This window comes from Amblyomma maculatum, chromosome 11 (assembly GCF_055883805.1).
Source record: "Amblyomma maculatum isolate TAMU_Amacu chromosome 11, ASM5588380v1, whole genome shotgun sequence".
NCBI classification, from domain to species: domain Eukaryota; kingdom Metazoa; phylum Arthropoda; class Arachnida; order Ixodida; family Ixodidae; genus Amblyomma; species Amblyomma maculatum.
The window spans coordinates 108,637,935-108,654,643 of record NC_139354.1 but is presented as its reverse complement, the minus strand read 5'-3'; the positions used below and the strand labels follow the sequence as shown (position 1 = coordinate 108,654,643).

The following is a 16,709-nucleotide window of genomic DNA, read 5'->3' as shown; positions in this document are numbered from 1 at the left end:
ACCTGGGGGAAGGCACGCAGCTGTCGTTTGCATGAAGCTTTTAATGAGAAATGCTTTCGCATACTAGATACCAAAATAAATGACTAAGTTCGCATGTGAAATATCTTGCCGAAGACACCTTATTAGGGCGGCTGCAGCTCCAAATGATGAAAATAAGGACAGGGCGCTCGAGTGGAATCAAACTTCAGGCAGCATGGGGCCTACATGACGCTAGCTCTTTGTGAAGCTTGAAAGGAATTTTAAACGCATTGATAGGACGGTTCATGTAGCAAGACATTAGATCAGCTGACTAAATATTTCTAAACGGTAATTCCACCATTTCAGAACCCAGGGATCCATTTGGCGCATCTTATGCAGAGGCTGTAGCTAATGTGCCGACATTAACAGTTTCCCCTTGGAGGAACTAGTCGGCACGCCCAAAATGGGTTTTCCCTTGTGCTACCGCCATCGGTCCCATATCGGTGTTAGACGTGTTAATCAGGAGGAAAAGACAGCTTTCCCCCTTAATGGCTGCCCATATATTATGAAAATAGATATCCGTAGGAGCTGAGTGGGGTGCCCACATTGGGAAATACATTTCAATGAGGCTAGCCATCATTGGTTATGTCAATCTGTCACGGAACGCTACCGGAACTTTGTGAGCAACTCTGGAAGGCCACGAGGGTACCCTTTCTAGAACACACGTACGTTTACGTAACATTGACTCAGAGAGCGGGCTACATGAACCCGAAGAGATATAATTCACATGCCAGTTTTTGGTGTGTTGGAGATATAGCCCAGGATTATTAGTGCGCTAAGCACTTCAGCCTTTATTAGCCGATTACGACGATCATTATCCGGTACTTTGAAGTGATAGATGACATGACGTTATAGTCCGCAATTGCCGGTTTCAGCGAAGCTTATTCGATTCTTTGCCTCTGGCAGACGGTAATTGGCAATCAGTGCTTTAAGCTGCATTAGACTAAAATTTAACCTTTCTGGCCTCGAGCGCATTTCAAACTCATGGCGGCAAAAAAAAAACGTAATCTTCGATGGTCACTGAATTGACTAGTAAGCTATCGTCGCTGCCCAACATCCCGCGAGTGTAACTGCCACTATCTTCTTAATTCAAGCTGTATTTTGCATATTTTCCTCTTCATCAACTTCTACCCATTCGCAACATATTCAGAACACACCGCTATCAGGCAGCAAAAAAATATAAATTGGTGTATGTGAAAGAAAATGCGCAGTATCCGTAACACTTTTCTCATCATCATCATCTGAACTATACCCACTGCAGGGCGAAGGCCTCTCCCATATTTCTTCAATTAACCCGGTCCTATGCTAGCTGCATCCACTTGACCCCTGCGAATTTCTTAATCTCATCCACCTACCTAATTTTCTGCCGCCCCCTGCTACGCTTATTTTCCTTTGAAATCCAATTGATTACTCTTAGAGACCTTCGGTTATCCTCTCTTCGAACTACATGTCCTGCCCGTGGTCATTTCTTCGTTATTTCGACTAGAATATCAGTAACTGGAGTTATTTCTCTTCACTCCTTCACTCACTCTGCGTGCTTCCTATCCCTTAAAGCTACCTTCCACAGCATTCGAGTATTCCTCAACTTAAGTAGAACCCTTTCGTTAGCCTCCACGTTTCAGCCCCACCTTTTCTATGGACACCTTAACAACACCTTAAAAGGAAAGAGGAAGGTAGGAGTGAAAAAGAGTTAACGTGGAAAGAAGGGCTAGTTGGTCTTGGTACGACGAATGCATATTTCGGCGCAAAAAGCGCAGGGCGAAGTAAACGATCCAAAGTAAACGGCAAAAAGAGCGGCAGCGTTACTTGCACGAAGAAGCGTGACTTGCTTCGTCCCCTGTAAAACGATGGTCGTGTATAAGATCCCTCTGTCATGTGCTAAAGGGGGCGAGGGCAAGTCCGATCTGGAGACGAGTTGCATGTAACCCTCCCCCGTCCCCCCACCCCACCAGTTGAGTGGTCCAGCGTGGTTCCGGCTGCTATCGTGGCTGGACTCCAAAGACCTCGGAGAAGTGGCCCTATCGACCGTCGCATGGCTTTATGGTCGTCGCGAGACCCCGAGGATGAGGAAGTTTAGTAGTTCCCAAAGGACAAATCCTGATGAGTACAGGCAGTAGCGGTTAGTAGGCACGAGAATATAGCACCATGAGCCGGGTTCTTGGTCTTTAGCCCGGCAGCCAGGCCATGAACGCTCTCACCTTGGTTCTTGTACAGTAAGCTCACATGATGAAATAAAGGCAGGAGGCTGGAAAAAAGCCTAGTTGATGCCCGTGAGTGGACAGGTTCCCGGGTCGGTGTGCGCCTGAGGAGGAAGCATCGTCAGAGATAAAACTCCGAGGTGGAATTCGTGAAAGCACTCGCTGGGCGAGTAACCACCGGAAGCGAAAAGTCCTCTTGAATTGCCAGAATGGACGACCCGGGCCCGCGGTTGGTACGGGCTATAGAACTGGATGTGGCCAGGTGGGGCTCCAGATCGCCACCCCCCCGTTAGGTTTTGCTACCTGTTGCTGACGTCAGTACCCAGGTGCGCACAATAGGTGATCAGCATCCCGCGAAGCGGGGCCGCGTATTGTAAGGATCTCAGTGCTCAACCTGTCCTGTCCAGACAGGCCCAAACGGGAGCTAATAATATCTAAAAATTAAGGCGGAACCCCTCTGTCACCAGATCCCCTCCAAATACTGAATCCTATTATTCAATCCCTTTATCTCATCCCACTCCACTACTTCCCAGGGGAGATCAAGTGAGTATCTCCGGGCCCGCTCTCCTGGCTGTGGGTGCCTATAGTGGCATTCCCCCTTTATTTTAATAATTTCTATTCGAAACAATTATGTCCGGATGGACCTTTTTGTTTATATTTACAATCGACATATCTTTCTGTACCCGCAATACAGTAGTAGTGCGGAAGAAGTCCGTCTATGGCCTTCAAACTACTCCATTGTGTGGGGGCTTTTCACAGAACTCGGGCTCTGCTCTCAGCCTCTAGCGAAGCAGGTAGCTTGGGCCACAGCGTTGCGGGGAAGAACGACACCCCGAGGCACAGTCCGCGGGCCAAGCTGTTTATTGGGAGCGCCCTAAAATTCTTCCTCGGTCTTGTTGCAGCATCTGACACTCTGGCGGCGCGCAGTCTTTCCGCCGCTGCAGATATGTCTGTCGAAGATGAGAGAGGAGGGGAACGAGGGGCCGGCCGGTGGGCTACGGCCATGGCTACGGCAGTCCCCGGAAGCCGCACGGCTGGTCCCTCTGCAGGTCTATGCCGCGTCGAGACTCGCGTTTGTAGGCTCTGCCTCTGGCGCTACGGCCAAAGCAAGGACGGCCGCCCCTACGTCGGGTTGGCTCCGCGTGCAGGCCGTACATCGAATTCGTGCTGCTGAAATCCTCGCCGCTGCCGTCACGGGGGAAGACGAAAAGCGAAGTACGCTGGCACACCACCCGGTCACGGGCCGCCAGTACGCCCGCAATGCGCTGCTCTTTCACGGCCGCGCCAACCCTCCGCTTGTCGTAAATCAGGGCAGCATGCTCCATCCCTCCAGGCATCACGCGTCTTATAGACCTCCGTGTACAGGAACCACGCCGGCCTGCGTATCTCGACGGGCCGGGTTGTTTGGCACGAGACTTCTCGCACCATCTGGCTTGGCGGCCGGGGCAGTGTTGACATTCGGCAGGCTCGCTGATTTCGAATATTGTGCTTCCGGGTACAATGCTCTCTCATTAGAATCGCTTGAGCCCGGACTCGAGCGTCTGCCGTTTCACCCTCGGCAGTTCGCGCTGCATAGGCAGCCGATGCCGCTGGCGCTGATGTATGCGTGACATCATGCTCGGAGTACTCGCCCTTCTTTCAGCGATCTCGATGACTGAGGGTGCTGTAGCGATACCCACGTAGTAGCTCTGCGCGTGATCTCACATGCGCTGCGTTTAAGAGCCTTCAGCTGGCTCTGAGTGCTACAGAGCCGCTGTTTGCGCGATCTCACGTCAGTGGCATTTTTCCCGTTGTCGCAGCCACTGGGCTGGCTTCGGGTGTTGCAGCGATTCCCGTAGAGACCTATCTGGGTTTCGCAAGCCTCCGTTCAGCGCGTACAGTTTCCGCTTCCACAGCCATTTTCTCTGCAAGTACTGTTGGCATGCGTGTGCCAATTCGGCCTGAGCTCGAGCCTTTCAGCTTGTAGCCGCGAAACGATCTCAGCAACCTACTACGGTCCCACCCATCTGGGCGCACGACTCATCGTGATCTCGCGCCCACGTCACTAAGTGCGTAGTTGCGTTTGAGGGCTGCGCCTTCCTCCTGAGAGCCATCATCTCTCTGCGCGCAGTCATTTCTAGCCATCTGACTTGCAGTGTTCTTAGTGCCCTGTGGTTCGCCTTCCCATTAAAATTTGCATAGTATCGCGCAATCGCTTTGTCTAGTCGTCGACGTCTGCTTGGACCTTCCATTCATCTGCAGAGCGAAAGAAATGGCGTGGCAGTGCGCACTCCGGTAGCCATGTGATCCGCATATTCACCCTAGAGCGGCTTTATATTCCGATCTAGGCGCTCGCCTTCTTTGCGGAATAACGGCTTCGCAGCCAGAATCTGAGGCCTAACTGTCTAGTATGTATTGTAGCAAACTTTATTCATGGACCAGCTGGAAATCTCCAACTAGCTCGTGGCAATACCAGTTACACTAGAGTTAACGCAAACTACACTACAGGTGGCTTTACAACGCAATTTAACCTGAATTCTCCAGGGGTTCCGTCTCTTCTATAAGACTTGTGACCCTCCTATGACCAAAGAAAAACGAGTTTTCCCTCTAATCCTTGACAAGCTCTTAACTGCTGAACGCAACGCTCCTTCGAGGGGGCATACCCACTTTTACGAGATGCACGTGCTCTGGAGGGTTCCGTAACAGAGCGCTCCCCGCTGCGACCTCCTTCGGCCAATTTGGTTTACCACCGCTTCTTGTGACATCGTGGCTTCTACAGAAGGCAAAACCGGCGTTGCCTTATAATTCCCGTCACTGCTCCGGCGGATTCCTTAATACAAAGCTCAAATACGCGTCCATGCATAAGTTTGATATTGCTTCCGGTAGCAAACCATGTCTGCGATGTGATTACACTGTATCGGCCGCCACATGAGACTTCTGAGTCCAGCGCGGGTCATCCTGAACATGTTACTACGCCCGGCATCGAACCTCCATCGTTGGCGTTCCATAGTACACTGTGCGAAAACGCGTACACGAAGGAGCTTGATACTGGTTTATAAATATAAGATCGGTGCCCTAATAAGCCCTGAATGGGCCTGAAAGCATTCGCCATACAGCGCGCGCACTACTGTTCCCATGCCCTCTGTGGACCTTTAGCGGAAGCTGTATCTTTTAGCGTGTAACCAACCGAAAAGTAGTAACCGAAAAACGTAGCACAACAGGTTAACGACGTCAGTCCGTCCTCGCTGATCTTACTCAGATAGCTCGACCCTGTCGCCGTCACATCGTGGCTATATTTGTGAAAATTGATACTTTAACAGATACATAATCGATTGAAAATCAATACCATAGCAAGCGTAGTTACATCGCGAACGTCTGCCTTATACCCAGACCAAATGTTAAGCTTGAATGCGTATTCGAGCAATATGTTCTAGAAATAATTTTTTACGTTCCAATTAAAGAGAGTCTGGCGCCTTTGAAGTGCTGCAATGCTTTCTATCTACATACCTGGGCGTATACATATGTAGAAAATCTACGGACAGCTTGTATGCATGAAGCAGTAAATTTTGGGATGAATTGGCGCAAAAAGCCTAGCAAATCAAGAGAAACCCTCTTGCAGATATTTTACGCGAAAAGGCTATGCGTAATCCTTCTATATAAAAATGTAACATGCTGTGGGCAACTAATTTCATCTGCTTTTGCACCCAGTACGAATTTGAAATCTTTCAAAGTATAGGAAAAGTAAGATACCATTATACAGTTTAGGACAGCCGCTGAACGAAACAGAACCTACAGCGCGAGAACCATGGACAGCAGATTAACACAAAGCCGCAAGAAAGAAAACTGGAATAAGGGATGTAGCTTACTGCTTCTTTTATTCGACAACTTTGTTTTAGTTTTGCGTACAGCATAAGACACAACAATATATCGGTATTATCGGCAACTGCGAGCATTAGCCCAGCAGCCAGGCAACCCCTATACTGTTCCACTTGCCGCTCCTCGATTAAACTAGCCTCAAAAATGGCGGAAACGCGTGCGCCGGTCGCTAAATGACAGCATTTTTGCATACGGTCTATACCAACCTCATCCCATGTAAGAGGTGTTTCGGAAACGATAATTGGTTCTGCCGCGTTCGCTGCATGTTATGAACTAAACAGGAGGAAGAAGGGGTGGAAAAACGTAACGGAGACTTTAGAAGTTTTAACTTTTTAACCGTATGTGCGAACTGATCACTTAGTCCAGGCTACCATAGAGAACTATTAGCCAATTCTCGGCATATCAACATTTCTTGCTGATCGTCGTGGAGCTTACGGAGCATTTCGTCGTTCTTTGAGTGAGGCCCAAGTCTTGCTACTATATCAACCACCCATCAACCTCTGAAATGAAAGGTCTATCTTGCCAGTATAGGTATAAGAAACCAGTGTACGTTTTATTTGCTAGGCCACCCACTTTTACACAGTTTGCGTAGCGTTTTAGAAATATTGTTTTGTGCTTGGAATCTCTCACTCTTGCAAGCATGTCATCCTCAGTCTCCAAGTCCACCAGACAAGCTTTAGAATATGATGTTACTTTTGACACTGTCAAGGAGTTGACATCATGTTTCGAGAAAACGGGAGCTGATGAGAGGATGTCAGCAGTGTTTATCGCTTTTCCTGTCATATACACAACAGTATACTGATATCACATCAGTTGCAGCGAAAACCCTGCACTTAGTCGACAAGATGTTGAGTTTAACCTTAAACAGTAACAGACCCAACGACCACTGATCAGTTTCAAAAGTCGCTACAATTCCGCTTATGTGCTCATCAAGTCTTTCTGCAGCCCAAATTAATGCTAACGATTCTTTTTCGATCTGGGAATAGTGCTATTCTGGGTTGTTGTAAAAACGAGGCGCATATTCAACTGGTCGTATAGCCGTTTTATTTTTTTATTTTTTAATTTGGAAAAGGACTGCTCCCAAACCGTATGAGAATGCATCCACTGAAGGAATCATTTTTCTTCGGAATCGTATATTGCCCTGCAGTGCGTGGGAAAATCATCATTATGTTCTGAGCCAAGTTAGGCAAGAAGCGGCCCAATAATTGGTCATCTTTAGGAGTTTACTCAATTCAGACACATTACTAGGTGGCGTCAGATGTTTTACTGTTTCTTCTTTCCTGGGTACAGCTCTTTCACTCTTTCACTCAGATTGTGCCCTAGAAACCTTATTTCCTTATTCAAACATTCATTTGTGCTTGTTAAAAGTTACATTTGGATAACTATTTTCAAAATGGGGTATTTGCAATCGTACATCGATTCGGATATCAATGACTACTGTACCATTTCTACTCACAGCGAAAGTGCACGTTATAAGATTTTATTATACGAATCTCCTCAAAAAACATTGCTTTAAGATGACATAAATGTCTAATTACTACTTCACACACTTCGAATGAATTTTTGTATATTTTCAACAAAGAAAACTTACGGCGTAAGATAGTCGCAGTCCAATGTGCTCGTGCAGCTTCACTGAAAGTGGGATTGAATTGTATGCTTGCTGAAAGATAATGAGGAATACAAAACACGTGAACATACCGCCTACAATAACCATAAAAACAAAACTTTGAACAAGAGAATATCCTGCACAGGTCTCAAAGCTACAGTTACAAGTGATAATAAAGCGAAAGCAGAAATTTCTAAGGGCTGGTAATTTAAAGCGCACGCGTATTACACAGGGACCGAAAGAGTGTGAAGGAAGGCTGGGGGCTAACCAAAAGGTGCACCGGTTGGCCACGCTCTACTAGTGGACTGTATTAGGAAATGAAAAATGTAACATTCAGTTTGTCATACAATCAAGAATTTCATTGAGGTTCGAAAATTATTGTTTGGACACTGAGGGTCACCGATCGCTGTGGCTATGGTGCGAAGATCTTGCAATCCATCAGAAGGTGAGCATCGAGGTGGCCGAGATACAGTTCATCATTCCAACTTGGCTGTATGTGAGCTATGTAAGCGCATATATGTAATATAAGGAGCATATTCAACGTCCAAAGATTGCTATGTAGGTTCCTTTCAAATTGCAGACACTCATTAGGCCTCAGTCATTTAAAAATATTTTGTCGATCTGAAAGCATACAGAGCGTCAGCTAGGCTACAAGGTTGAGAGGGCGCACCAGGACTCTGTAAGAAGCAGATGTGATCGGAACAGATTATGAAAAGCAGAGTGGCATATTAATAAAAACTAGACAGAAAGGTTCCACTGACATTTAGTACTCCTAAAAAGAGTTGCAAGAAATATAAAAAGGTTATGTGTTGCATCTGCCTTTGTTTTGTATCCGCGATTATTGTTAAGAATAAAACGTTGTCAACTATGCAAGTAGTGTATTAAGCTCATTACGGTTGAATGTATATTTTAGATTTTCTGTGTGGCTTCAGCACGCGTAAAAAACCTTCTTGATTTCCGCTAGAATTTCATCAACCCGAGTTACTTCTCTGGCCCACTCTGCACGATCCTTGTCTCTCAACGTTAAACTTACAATTTTCCGTTGAATGGCTCTCTGCGTTGTCCTCAACTTAGGTGTACACTTTTTCGTTAGCCTCCACGTTTTAGGCCCATAGGTGAGTACAGGTAAGATGCAGCTGTTGTATACTTCCCTCTTGAGCGATATCGATAAGCTGCCAGTCACAACATGCAAGAGCTTGCCAAATGCGCTCCATCCAATCTTATCCTTCTAGTTATTTCACTTTCATTGAAGAATACTTAGGTCTTCTGCATATTGATTTTCAGGCCTACCTTTCTGCTTTTCCTGTCTAGGTCATCAATCATTTTTTTGCAGTTCATCCCCTGAGTTGCTTAGCAAGGCAATGTCATCAGCGAATCGCAGATTATTGAGGAATTCTCCATCTACCCTTATCCCTAACTGCTCCCATTTCAAGTCTCTGAATACTTCCTCTAAGCAAGCTGTGAATAGCACTGGGGAGATCCTGTCTCCTTGCCTGACACCTTTCTTTACGGGAATTTTGTTACTTTCTTTTACAGAACTATATTTGTTGCACAGCCACTATATATATCTTCTAGTACCATTGGCATGCGGTTCGTCTACACCCTGACTTTGCAATGCCTGCATGAATGCTATGTATAAGGGCTAGGTATATTTCGAGCATTTTTTTATCACCTGCTTGATAGCATGGATATGATCCATAGTTGTGAATCTTTTCCGAAAACCTGCTTGATCCCTTGGTTGATTGAAGTCTAAGGTTGCCCTGATTCTATTCGGGATTACAATACCTTGTGCGTAAAGGATAATAGGCTGATTGACTTGTACTTTTACAATCGTTATCGTCTCCATTCTCATGAATTAAGAGAATATTAGCGTTCTTCCATTATAAGGGTACCTTGGACGTCATCGGGCATATCGTATATGGTGTGGACAGAATTTCTAGCATGATATCACCCCCGTCTTCAAACAAATCTGCAGTTACCTGATCATTCCCAGCTGGTTTATAGCTTCTAAAGCTTTCTTAACTTCGTTCTTCGTTACTGGCGGAATGCATGATTACCCTGCACTTCTACCAACCTCAGTATCCTCTATTACTTCACCTAATCCGTAGATCAGTTTAGACCCCTCGACCACTTTGATTATCTTGTTCATATCAGTAATGCCACTATCTGTATTTTTCCTCAGTGCACACATATAACGTTTGCGTATGACTAACTTTCTCTTTGCCGCTTTTTGCCGCTATTTAGAGCATGATCGATTCTCTCCATGCATGATGTTCTTTCATATGTCTGACAAATTACACTGAATAACTAGCTTTTATAGCTACGCCAAGTCTATGCTTGTGTTGGGTTGGAGGCTTTCATGCTTTTGTCTGTTAGGTAGTTAACCCGCATTCTGTCTAACTATCGTACCACCTACCTCTACCACTCACTCAGTAATATGTCTGTAAAATAATAATTGATTGGTTCTACATAAAAGTCGTCTTCCTCGCTGAAGGCTTAATATCTGCTCTCAAGTGACATCCTAAATTCGTCTACCTTCGTTCTCACCGCTAATTCGGTGATGGACATCATCCTCACTCTTTTTCGCCCCTTCTTCAAATCTAGACTAGTTCGAGATCTTACCATCCTGTGGTCCATGCATCACACCTTTACAATCACCTCTATATCATACAAAATGCAAGGGTTAAAACAAAGTATGAAATCAATCCCATTGTTAGTCTCCCCGTTATTCCTTTTCCATGCCAGAGCTGCTTCTGGTTTCTAAAGAAGGTACTATTGATTCTTAAGTTATTGCGCGCTGTGAATTCAACTAATAGCTGCCCCCCCTCCCCCCTGCTGTTTATAGAGCCAGTGCCATAGTCACCCAATGCCTGGTCTCCAGGCTGCTTTTTGCCTACCTTGTCATTGCAGTCCCCCATCAGAAAAGTATACTGCATGTTTACTTTCGCCATAGCCTATTCTATATTTTCATTGAAGATTTCGATTGCGTGGTCATCAGGATTAGATGTAGGCGCGTAGGCCACATAGGCAACATTGGGTTTATTGGCTTATTAAGCTTAACTACGATGTCTGCCTCCCTCTCCTTATTATATAAAATACATCTAAGTTACCAGCCATATTTTTATTGATAAGGAATCGGTCGGCTAAGCCTCGATACCCACTCATCAGCTACGCTCACTATTCGTGCATACTTTTCAATAGCCAGTTTGTCCATAATACTTTCTTTGAAATAAAGTAATGCAACTACTACAACAAATATTTATTTCCACCTCTCTTGATAGGGACCTTGCGCTGGAGTTTTGAGTAGGGTGGCGCCACCTCGCGGCGGCCAAGAAAAGAAGTTTGCAACAACGGCTGTTTGGGCGTGTTGGTTATCCATTAGTGAAAAAACAGCGCAACACCAACGAGACACACGAGAGACAAGCGCTGACTTACCAATAAGTAAGTCAGCGCTTGTCTCTCGTGTGTCTCGTTGTTGTTGCGCTATTTTTTCACTAATGACCAAGAAAAGCCTGACTGGGTAGTACAACGGCGGCTCTGCCTATGCAGCAGCGCATATTTCGCAGGCTTTCTACGTCGATTCGTGCTTCATTTTGCACTTTCGTGAGCGTGAAAAGAGTGGTCACGTATCATGGACATCACTGTGAAGCAGCAGTGGCCTAACATTAAAAAAAAAAAAAAGCGCTGCGGTTGCCTTTCGGCGAAATGTTCAAAGCATGCGGCATTGATCTTGCCGTGTACCATCCGTCCCGAAGCATCGTCACCACTGCTATTTTCGCTTGCATCGTAGGGTGCCACGGACAAGTTAACAATTTCCTTGTTCAACTCTACTGCTTTCTTTCAAGCCGCACGGAACGGGGCTGCGATGCGATTGGTACGGGCGGTCATGTGCATGCATGCACTGGTTAGAGAAACGCTGTTCGCTCTAGCTGCCCGCTCCGCCGGCTCAGAGCTGAAATTGTATAGAGTACAGATATATCTTTATCTGTGATTGAGAGTGAAACCGTCCGTTATGGTACTGTTTTCGGCAGCTGTGTAAGTAAGAACTGCACGTGCGTACGTCCAGCAACGAAAGGTGAGAACGATAAACTAGAGTTCACTTAAAACGTTTACTATCTCGATTAAAGCGGCCATTCATTTTCAAGAGAAAACAGTAATATACGTAATTTGGGGCATATTTATAATTACTAAGTAGCCGGCAATAACATTTCGGTCATACACCAAGCGTTCTTGATCTGATAGAGCGTTTAGTTCTATAGCATGCAAAGTCTCCATTGCCCCCCACAGGCAAAAGCTCTCGCTCGAGAGCTGCAAGCACATAAATCCAAGGCTATTAGATGTGGAGTAGTGAAACGAGGTCAGCGTGCTTTCTTATATCTGCACCTAATGACGAACGCAAGCGCCTGTTGCGGTGTAATTCGAACGTTTCTGCAGTCCCAGCTTCAGCTTTCTGTGGGACTTTCCAGTACGTGGATTCTATTTCCAAACATTACCAGTGTGACGTATCAGCTAAACGGTGTGTAAAAAGCAAAACCCAGCTTAGGATCAACTTAAAAAATCACATGCATGCTTTGAACGCAAACCCCAACGGCCTATGCACGGCCGGCCCAAAATGCCCATCGAAAGAACTTTTTGTGCCTGAGAGGGGTTATTTACGCTGCCTGTCCGTGTGGCAGTTTCGTGTATCCACTTGCTTCAGCTCAGCTGCGTGTAAAGGTTTCCTAGAGCTCCACGAATTCGCGCGAAACTCGCCTGGCTATATAGACTGGCAGCGCTCCGAGACTTCGCCTCCGATTGCTGCATGTCGTGTAGTGCTTGACTTTAGATTATTTATTGCCTTTTTTTAACGTCGTGACAGCCCTAAATAATTTTCAACACCTTAATTTTGTTGTAATTCATACGTAATATAAATTAAAGCGGTGGATTCATACTGACTCAATGCATTCGAATACAGACGCCGGCGATTTGTACTACCTAGCAGATGCCTAAGGGACGCTTTTTAGCACCTTTTTCGCGGCGCCCTCTGGGCAGCGCAAGGCTCCTATGGCGCAGAAGCAGAAATAAACCACCTTTAATTCTGAAAATCACAAACATACAACTGTTGTACGCAAATATTGCCAGCAGCGCCTAGATTCTATGGATATAGATGATTATATGGTTCCTGAAGGAAATACATACTAGCCAATGAGCTACACAAAGACAATTTTTATTATAAACGCTTGCTTTGGAAGCCAAATTAATGAATGGTTAAAAAACAAGATTACCTCGAACTGTTCCACACGAGGCGTATTCTGTACGTTGCTCTTCCCGTGCTGAGGAACCCTTTGTTTTCGCATACAGTCGAGATCAGCTTTGAAATTTTTTTTTGTTTTATGAGACCATGAATATTTCCCAACTCGGGGATTCCAAATTCGCCCTGTATAAAAATACCAAATGCAGAACAGAAGGCAACAGTTTTACAGTTTTTTTTTTTTTTATTGTGACAGGGCACAAAAGGCAAGAAAACGTTCAGTGCCGTTGTGGGTATGATAGCATCTGTGCTGTTGTTGTTGTTTACCAAATAAGACATGTAATATACCCACAGAAAGGTATCGGCCAAGAATTGGGCAGCAGAGAAAGTTTTTTATGCATACTTGCATGTAACAAAATAAAATTATTGTCCTCCTCTTCTTTTTAAAACATCATCGTCTTCGAGTGCCAACTAACGACATCTGGTGGCATTATCCCCCCTCCCCCCCTCTTCCAGATTAAAATTTATCAGCGGCGGTATTGAAGTATTCTAGTGGCGGTAGGAGAACACCTAATGACACCTGGTAATAATATGAGTGTTAGGATAGTTAGGCTTCAGTAGTCTTTCGTTCTCCAATGTTGAATCGTCAATAAATATTAATTAGCTAATCAACTTGAAGGACACAGCGAGAATTTAAATCTGTTCGAAATTGCAGGCAGAAGTGTTTCTCCCAGGATTTGCATGAAGCTGTTTTTCTTCAACTTTCCTAAAAGGATGTTCTAAAAAACTCACCAAAATAAACTATCTACATGTCAGTGCTCCTATTTCAGCGTGCCAAGATTCATATTAAAGAAGAAAATCTGCACTTCTTTACCGTGCGATATGGACGATGGATGTGCAGCTGCTAACTGATTAGCTTTCTTTTCACTGAAGTAACTAGGGTGTGTAAATGGCGCCATGCTGCAAACATTTAAGTCGGCTGGTTTTCAAGCCGATCAAAGTTTGTGCATTGACAATTTCTACGGATATCTGGATCATTTTTATTCAGTCAGAACACATCCACCAACACCGAATCTTAACCAACATTACAGCCATGAAGCACTATCTGCGCTGTGCTTCAAGTTACTAATACATAATATATTGTTTGCAATCATAAAGGTGGCGTGACGCAAACCAATGATTGAAAAAAAAAAAAAAACTACTTCCGCAGAGTCTTCAACCAATGCGTATAGTAAACTGACTAACCTTCATCAGTCAAGCCAAGTGCCATTATTTCAGCGATGAGTGTTCCAGCTGCTCCAAATATCTCTGAACTGCAGTAAAAAGAACAGAATAACAGAATAAAAATACCTCAACTAAGCACGAAGGTAAAGTGATTGCCATTGCAAAGCGAACTCATGTTCAGCCGAACGAAATAATAAAACTGTAATTATATAGCGTGACTCCGGCTTGGAGTGGTTTAACTATGCCGCCGCGGGTGGAGAGCGACGAGGCCAAAGTGGCGAACTTTTATGTAGAACGAGAAAAGCAGTAAATGCACATTGTTTTGGACATGCTGATTGGTTTTGGTTTGGTTTGGTTTGGTTTGGTTAGTGGGGTTTGACGTCCCAAAGTTACTCAGGCTATGAGGGACGCGGACGTGCTGATTAAAGGGAGTGCACTTTATTATTGAAAGGAAAGGCAGGGGTTGGGAATGTGGTAAGCACGTGCCGCAGGTCCATGCAGATCCCGGGCGACGTAGGCCTATGCCACGGACGGCTCCGGATTGAATGTACGGGTCGACGCTGGCCTTTACTAAATTCCACATTTCAAGGGAGGGATCAGGTATACGTGTACGCCAAGAGAATGATACCAATTCATCATCATCAGCTTGACTATACCCACTGCAGGGCGAAGGCTTCATCGATGTTTCTCCAAATAGCCCGGTCGTGTGCTAGCTGTATCCAACTAACCCCTACGAACTTCCTAACCTCATCCGCCCACCTAACTTGCTGCCGCTACGCTTTCCTTCCCTTGGAATCCAATTCGTTACTATAAGCGACCATCTGTTATCCTCTCTTCGCGCTACATGTCGTAAGTACACATATTCGCCTGCTATTTCCAGTGCTGCCCATGCCCATTTCATCTTGATTTCCACTAGGATGTCAGTAACCTGAGTTCTTTCTCTGACCCACTCTGCACGCTTCCTATCTCTTAATTTTATCCCTACCATTTTTCGTTCCATAGCCCTCTGCGTTGTCCTCAACTTAAGTAGAACCCTCTTTGTTAGCCTCCGCGTTTCAGCCCCATAGGTGAATGCAGGTAAGATGCAACTGTTGTATACTTTCCTTTTCAGCGATACCGGTAAGCTGCTAGTCATAATCTGCGAGTGCTTGCCAAATTCGCTCCATCCCATTTCTTTTATTCTCCTTGTTATTTCCCTTTCATGGTCCGTATCGACGGTTACTACCTATCCTAAGTAGACATGTTCGCCTGCTATTTCCAGTGTTTCGCTACCTAACGTAAACTACTGTTCTTTCCCGAGGTTGTTGAACATTGCATTAGTTTTTTGCATATTTATTTTCAAGCGTACCTTTCTACTTTTCCAGTCTAGGTCATCCCCTGAGTTACTTAGCAAGTCAACGTCATCAGCAAATCGCAGATTACTGAGGTATTCTCCATCTACCCTTATCATTAGCTGCTCCTATTCCAAGTCTCTGAATACTTCCTCTAAGCAACCTGTGAATATTAGTGGGAAAATCGTCTCTCTTTGTTTAACCCCTTACTTTATAGGAATTGTATTACTTTTTTTATGCAGAACTATTGTTGCTGTGCAGTCAGTATATATACCATCCAGCGCCTTCACGTACGGTTCATCTACACCCTGATATCGCAATGCCTTAATGACCACTGAGATTTCTACTGAGTCAACTGCATTTTCCTAGTCCATGAATGCTATGTATAAGGGCTGGTTATATTCCGAGCATTTTGCTATCACCTGGTTCATGGCATGGATATGATCGATTGTAGAGTACCCTTGCCGAGCACCTCCTTGATCTTTTTCTTGGTTGCAGTCTAAGGTTGTCCTGATTCTATTCGCGATTACCCTAGTAAATACCTTATACGTAACAGACAAGAATCTGAGTGGTCTGTAATTTTTCAAGTAATCAGCGTCCTCTTATGAATTAATATAATGTTTGCGTTCTTCCATGGTTCCAGTACTGTCGATGACACCAGGCACCGAGTATACAGGGTGACCTGTTTACCTAGCACGATGTACACTCCATCCTTCAAAAAATCTACAGTTGCCTAATCCTGTCCAGCAGCTTTCCCCCTTTTAATAGTTTCAATGCTTTCTTAGCCTCATCCTTCGTCACTGGCGGAACGTCTGACTGCTTTTCCCTACCGCCAATCTTATTATGGCCATGACTAATTTGGCTACTGTAGAGATCAACATAGAACTCATCGGCTACTTTGACTATCTTGTCCATATTCATCTTGTCAATATTCGTCCACTATCTTGTCCGTATTGCCCGCCTTGTCTCTTAGCGAATACCTCTGATTTTTGCCTATAATCAATTTCTTTTCATCGCTTTTTGGCTTCCCCTGTTCTTTACAGCATGCTAAATTTTCTCCGTCTTATATTTCCGTATATCGACCCCTTTTGCGCTTATTGATTAGCTTTGATTTCTCTGTTAATTCTATCTGGTCTGTTGGTTTGGAAGCAGTCATACTTTGGCGCTTCTTAATGAAATTTTTTTTCTCCTTAGGCAGCTTACCAGTATACTCTCTAACTATCCTGCCGCCTACTTCTGCAGCGTAC

At 45.0% G+C, this 16,709-nt stretch overlaps 1 protein-coding gene across 1 annotated transcript in view; it reads right to left on the bottom strand.

Annotated features, from left to right (window-relative positions):
• LOC146174635 (neprilysin-1-like) overlaps positions 1-16,709 on the bottom strand; it is a 244,341-nt gene that overhangs the window by 18,353 nt on the left and 209,279 nt on the right. The window contains exons 16-18 of the mRNA XM_084583822.1: positions 14,153-14,220; positions 12,942-13,093; positions 7,663-7,731 (exon numbers count right to left, since the gene is read on the bottom strand). Coding sequence (XP_084439948.1) covers positions 7,663-7,731; positions 12,942-13,093; positions 14,153-14,220 — 289 coding nt within the window. The remainder of the gene's footprint in view (positions 1-7,662; positions 7,732-12,941; positions 13,094-14,152; positions 14,221-16,709) is intronic.